The following is a 7,003-nucleotide window of genomic DNA, read 5'->3' on the forward strand; positions in this document are numbered from 1 at the left end:
TGCGACTATGTGATTTTGGTTATGCTGAATCAAAACATAACGAATATAAAAATACTAGGAAAAACTATCATCATAATATAAAACTCGAGAAAATTGTTGATGAATAAAAAATGGTTCAAACTCGTAATTGCATTTTATAACCAGGATGTATTTTTAATCGTATTTACGGTAGTACAGTGGTACCTCCAGTTAAGAGTAACCCCGTTGGAAGCAAAAAATGTGTTCACGAATTAACAACGATTTGAGTTACGAACTTGATAACGTAAGCGAAAATCTTATTTCACGCATGAAAGTGTGTGTATATTCTGGTGTTTCGAACAGGTTTAAGCAATTGTTTTTCTGTATGTGAGACTCGAAGAAAAACTACATTTTTATCCTACATTGAAATGCACCGTACTATATCATGATAATTGATTTTCGTACGAATATTAATATTGTGGGGGGGGGGGGCATGAAACGAATTTTCAAGAGATTTCCATTATTTTAAAAGCAAAGTTTGCTTCGAGATACGGATTTTTCCACAACACGAGAAACTTTCAGGTACGAATTGAACTCGTGACTCAAGGTGTATCACTACATTTTTCAAGTAAAAATATACTCCAGATCTTAGAGCTCTGTAGGTTTTCTATAGATGGCAGCACATATGAATCATTACTATCTCGAGGTTTTAATTTAGAGCAGTGATTCCCAACGTGGGCGTTAACGCCCCCTAGGGGCGATGGAATGTTCCGGGGGGGAGGGCTAGAAGCTACGAGTATAACATTGGATCCTATGGGTTCGATTGCGTTGGGGGCGATGAGAGAAAAACATTTTTGAAGAAAGGGGCGATGGGGGGGGGACGAAAAAGGTTGGGAAGCTATGATTTAGACTGACTTTCAAGGGGTCACAGATTTAATACATTCTCAGTTTATAACATGACTTATTTGATGAATTTTATACTTTTTTTTCTGTTGATTTATTTCTTGCTTCCCGATGAATCAATGAAATAATGATAAAGCTTTGAAAGATTGCTTTGGTGAAACATGTATAAACTTTCAAGCTGAAATTATAAGTTGAATTAGAATAGAATCTAGATAATAATCCGAGGTAGAATCGAGAGGCTACCTCGGATTCATGACCCCCCCCCCTCCCCACATACTGGAGCAGGGCCCTAGGCTAGGATCTTCGGTGAGCCCTCCCAGCCGGACTTTCCTATAATGAATTCGTAGCATGAAAGAAACAAAAAAATGACGGTAATTAACCCGGGCCCCAGGACTGGAGCCCTGTCAGCTCCACCCTTGTGAAGCCATGCTCGGATTATCCAAAAAACAACATAAATCGGCTTTAGGAGGTGAGGGGTGGCTCTTAGATGGGTGGCGGGGCCCTTAGACTTTGTATTCGTACTTATTCTTTAGTGTCACCCATTTTGTTCTCAATTCAATATGCCTTACTTCAGTGGTTCTCAAACTTTTTCTACCCGCTGCTCCCTAGAATAGTTTAGAAAAGGATCACTTCAAAACACTGAACATGCATAAATCACTACAACGGGTCTTCAATGCACGGCCCGCGGGATACTTGTATCCCGTCGGGCTCTTTGATAGCATACGTGTAGCATAGCTTAGTGACCCGCGGGGCTGGCTGAAACTGAAAATGTGGCCCGCGGTGCGTCAGCAGTTGAAAATCCTTGCACTACACCAACTCCTCGCGGCACCCCTGATAGAGGTTGGCGACTCCCATAGGAGCCGCAACGCACACGTTGAGAACCGCACTTGGTTCGTTAAAATTAGATCTGTCAGGACCGATGGCTTCTTTATAAGAGTCAGGCTGACAAGGTCCCTGATATCCCTGGGCCCCGATATATGTCTGTTATTATTTTTTACATTATAAATTTATTATACAAGAGCCTGTGGAAAATTCGAGCATGGGGGTCCACTGAAGATTCCAGCCTAGAGATCAAGACCCCTTGAAACTGAAATTACTCGTATTCGTTCTAAGAATCAAACGAAAGAAATACGTAAAGCGTTTTGATAAGGAATTTCGAAAAATTCCCAGTATACTTCGATTATCCGGAATCTCTCTCGAACTTTCGGGACTACACCTATTTGGTGAAATTGTTGTAATATATGGATAGCAAGATTGTGCTATTACGAAACGAGAAGATAGCAGTGGAATGCGTCTCGTGATCAAGAGACAGAAGCAGGTGGATTTCGTTACGATTTTGAGCAGTGCACCTGCGAGCAGCTGAAGAGCATTAATAAAATGCGGCTCTCTTTTGCGTATTTAATATTAAGTACCAAAAATAAACGGCAGCTGTTAGCATAAAAATCACTTCAATTAGTCTATATTTTCACGACTAGTTACCGACAGGTAGGAAAACCTCGCGAAGTTGATAAAACCATTTATCACTGAGACTTTCTTTGTAAAACGCAAAAAAAAGCCCCGTAACTCATGCATTCACTTATATATTTTGAGAAATATTCTGAGCAGTTTTTAGATTTTTAGAATGGTCACATCTAAAACGTGGTGAACGTTACAACAGAAGTAGATTTATGATTTTTCTCCCCCTCCCCGTTCTAGTTTAATGTTCTTGATCACAAATTTACCCCCCATCCGAGCTTTTTCACCCTGGTCAATAGCCTTCTTACCCCCCACCCCGTAAATACGCCTCGCCTTAACAGCGATGGCGTGGGTAAACCGATTGTAGTGAAACAGTATTACTGACCATTATTATTGACAGTAACTGCAACAACTACGTATTTGCGGTGAGGTTTGTCACGTCATGTCTTGCGTGATAATTAGAGACCGTGTGCTTTGTATTTTACGAGACCTTCCCGTATTTTTGACCGTTTCGTTTTTTCAACAAAGCTTACTAGAATTCATTGTCTTCACTTTAATCATAGAGATGATTTCAATAACAATAATTGAATAATATAAATATTCAATTCACATATTCGACATGTTCAGCGTTATTTTTTTCAATGAAAATACCGAGAAAAACTTCTTTTGCGGACCCCACAGCTGGACAAGAAAATTCTTAACAGAGGGGTGGCTGTAAAAAAGCGGGGGGAGTTTCCTATGTACACACTTTTAAAATAACTCTTCATTTTGAAATGAACACAATTTTAATAACGTAAGTTAGAGATTGTGTGAATTAATGCGTACTTTTGTACGTACATCAACAGATTTCGGTGTAACTTATGAATATAACGTAGTGTCCCACATCGACTGATAGTTTTCAAAATGGGATAGCAAGAAAACGGTGACACATATTAGTCATTCTTGCGGAATATAAATGTGAAGTCAGGAATTTCAGATACGTCATTCATGTTGCAAGGGGATGCATAGCTGTTAAAATAAAAAAAAAATAAAAAAAACCCAAAAAACCCAATTAGAAAGTTGTTGCCCTGTCTCTCTTGATGCCAACAAAAAAAATCCCACGTTTCTAAGTGCAATATTCGCAGAGGTATTTTTTGATATCAAAAATCGGAGGAAAGTTGGGAAAAAGGCAGCAAAGAGAGCATAACGGAAAACGGTTCTTTCCCAAACTTTTCTTCGATTTTTGAATTCAAATATTTCTGCGAATATTGCACTTAGAAACTTTGAATTTTTTTGTTGGCATCAAGAGAGACAGGGAAACATCTCTTAATTGGGTTTTTGGGCACAGGGCGTCCGTATAGAAAGTCGCTTTGTTTGTTTTAATAACTATGCATCCCCTTGCAACACGAATGACGTACCTGAAATTCCTAACTTCGCACATTTATATTCCTCAAGAATGACTTTGATATCTGTCACTGTTTTCTTGCTATCCCATTTTAAAACCGTCAGTCGATTGTGAGACACTCTGTGCAATCCTTTATATTTTGCTTCATAACCATATATCCATCATAACAATCATCATATATATATATATATACATTTCAAAGATTTTTCTGCAATCGTGTTTCGAATATTACATGGATTTCGCTTAGAATTCGACATAAAAATGACTTTTTCATACAAAATGACATAAGCAGTAAAAAATTAATTTTTGTTTTCACCGTTTTGAGAAGCTTTTTATCAAAAAATGTTATAAATTTCTGAATTTTTCATTCCAGTACCATTTTATAGAAAAGTGACGAGAGAGGTAGTCCGATACTTTGCTGCTGTTAATTCTAATATGAATAATGTTCTTTATCGAGAATCCTTTCGTCGCTGCTTTCAAATTATCGCAGCGTTTTGAATTTTCAATTGCAATTTTCTTGATCCAAAAATATTGTCTAGTTTAATTGGAAATATCATCTAATTAAATTAGTCAGATTTTAATTTCATTTTTCTCATTTTTTTTCAGGAGTAAATTCCTAACGAAACCGACGGAATTCCAGACTGGAGCTTTTGTTTTGAGAGAAATAGTTCTTCCAGATGATCTGTGAGCAACAACGACAACATTTAACAACGATTGCCTCCTCGTTTCTTTCAAAAAATAAATAAAAACACGCTCGTCACGGAGAAAAAGACAAAGCTTCCAGTAATGTCTGAAGCGTTTGGAAAGATCTTTGCACAGAAGTTTATTTTACTTTGTCACATTGTGATTAATGTATGTACCATTGTATTTGTGATAGCAGAAAAATTTTCTTCAGTATTTAATTAGAAGCATATGCATCGAACGAGTTCTATGTTACATATTGTTGGTATTGTGTGTTTTGTGTACACAGAAAAATTCACGTTTTGATGTTTGTACATTAATGTATGTACCTGATGAACCTCATGACTGAAAGAGTTTTTACAAAAATAAAAATAAATAATAATAATAATAATAAACAAAATAGAAAGCTAGGATGAATAATTCTACGTTACAAGGAAACTATTAATTGGATTCTTGAACTCTTTTAACGAACATATACGTCCACGTAGCTAAATATTCAATGCGTTCTTGATTTAGGCATACGCATATTGTAGCGACGCTTTTAGTAATGTTTCAGGTTTGATCTAGTGGCATGATTTAAAGTTCCTAAAAAAACTACTGTGTAACTTAGAGTGTTAATTTTTTATTATAATTTTTAGATTTTAATTTTGAAAAAAAAAATTATCTGAAAACAACGGATTTGTGCGTTTTCAGGTCAAAATAAGTGTCATTTTTCTGATCTCTTGTCAAACTCTTTCTTCGAGCCATTTTTAAATATAGGAATCGAATTTTTTAACCGAATTATTTTCAGCATTGTGTGGTGCTAACGCGTGTCATTTAAGATTTGCATCTCCGACTCATCTTTATGAAGTGCAAAGCAATAAGTTTTATTACTATATTAGAGCTCAAAGAAATATTCCATGGAACACAACATCGCTTTTTTTCCATAAATTCATCGAAAAATCATTAGGAAGTTGGGAAATTTTCATACGGCGAGGAAAAATATCTGCTAATGAGGAAATATGACCGGAGTTTTTAAATCACGTTGGTGTTTTCTACCATTATAAAGCCAGACGATTGTAGGGAATGTGTGAGATATATATTTAGTAGATAATGTAAATTTTTTAAGATTGTGACTTATATGAATAATGAGTAAGATCGGCAAGTGATGTGGAACGTCTGGGATTATATAACGATCACAATCTCCCAAAAACTACCGATCAAAAATATCCATTATTATGATATTCGTTCGTCATTTAAAGTGATGTATATGTTAAAATGTATTTCAAAAAATATATATTTGAAGGTTTTCGAAATGCAAAACCAGCTATGATATATATATATAGCCTTATTTGGTGTTACTCTCGGTGATGTAAATTGAAACAAAAAGAAAACACTTTCTTGACATTTATTCTGTGACATTCTTGACAAAATAATTATATTACCCAACAGAATTATGACGCCATATTACACGAATATTTAATTTAACTATCACTTTAAAGAGACGTAGAAAAAAATTGAGACATATTTTCTATATCAGATTTTCTTATTTTTAATGTTTTATTTCGTAGGACGTTACGTTCAGTTACTGCATTGCGAACGGATATATATATATATAAACAAGAATATATGACAAGGATTGGACAAGTAAATGTGTATAATAATGTATATTTGCACTTTATTTTTCATATGAGGACTTACTCGAGGTACTCCGTTTCCTCGTATAATTGAAATTGAGGAATTATTTACTCGGGGAAATTGTCTCGACAATTTTTCAAATAATTTCGAGAATTAAAATTGTGATACGGGAAGAAGGAAACAGGGTTTCGATTAAAAAATAAGAATCAATTAAGAAAACGTTTCATCCTTCCAAAGTCATAACAACGAAAAGATACCAATGGCTGTTTGATCGCCTTCGGTTGTTTATCTTAGTTAAGCTTGCATATATTATACTTAAATGAAAGATTCGTGCCTGAATTCAAATAGTAATTTCATATTCCTCAATATATTAAGTGAACATTTGGTACAGCGTGAAAGATTTTAATCATCCCAAAAAATCGATATTCAGATAGATTAAGAATTCGATTACGATTACAACAATAGTCACTTTTTGTATGTTTTCTATTACATTGATTTCTCATTAAAAAACCATTTACATGCTAATCCGGCTAAAGCTTAATTTTCTAATCACATTTTATGAATTTAAATGAAGCACACCTATTATTATGTGTAAAGGTTTTTGTTTTCCTTTAAATAAAATGTAAAAAAAAAAAAAATAAGATCACTATTGGAACAATAATAATGATAATATGGCAATAAAAAATGTATACTGTAACTTTAACAAAATATTCTTAAATGTCATCAAGTCTTTTACATTTTTCACACGTTTTCTTCTCTTTTTTTCCCGTGCGTAGTACTCAGAGGACGTACTAAGACAATATTTTTGTTATAGATTTATTGAATGCGTTACGTAAAACATTATCTTGTAATATAGTTTGTGTAACTGTCTGAAGTTTAGTATTTGTGGCTGTGAGTGCCAAAATGTTGTTTGTAGAAGAAAAAAAAACAAAAGAGAAATAAGATTCGTAAATAAAATGTACTTTTTTTTAAGTATGCTATTTCCCGTGTTGTTCTTCGATGATA

At 34.6% G+C, this 7,003-nt stretch overlaps 1 protein-coding gene across 1 annotated transcript in view; it reads left to right on the top strand.

Annotated features, from left to right (window-relative positions):
- net (atonal bHLH transcription factor 8-like protein net) overlaps positions 1–6,978 on the top strand; it is a 40,795-nt gene extending 33,817 nt beyond the window's left edge. The window contains exon 2 of the mRNA XM_089239844.1: positions 4,307–6,978. Within this exon, the coding sequence (XP_089095970.1) occupies positions 4,307–4,312 (6 nt within the window). The 3' untranslated portion in view covers positions 4,313–6,978. The remainder of the gene's footprint in view (positions 1–4,306) is intronic.
- The last annotated feature ends 25 nt before the right edge of the window (positions 6,979–7,003 follow it).

Source organism: Pholcus phalangioides, unplaced genomic scaffold (genome assembly GCF_987345545.1).
Source record: "Pholcus phalangioides strain wild (caught in Gottingen) unplaced genomic scaffold, Ppha-v1.0 ptg000011l_1, whole genome shotgun sequence".
NCBI lineage: Eukaryota > Metazoa > Arthropoda > Arachnida > Araneae > Pholcidae > Pholcus > Pholcus phalangioides.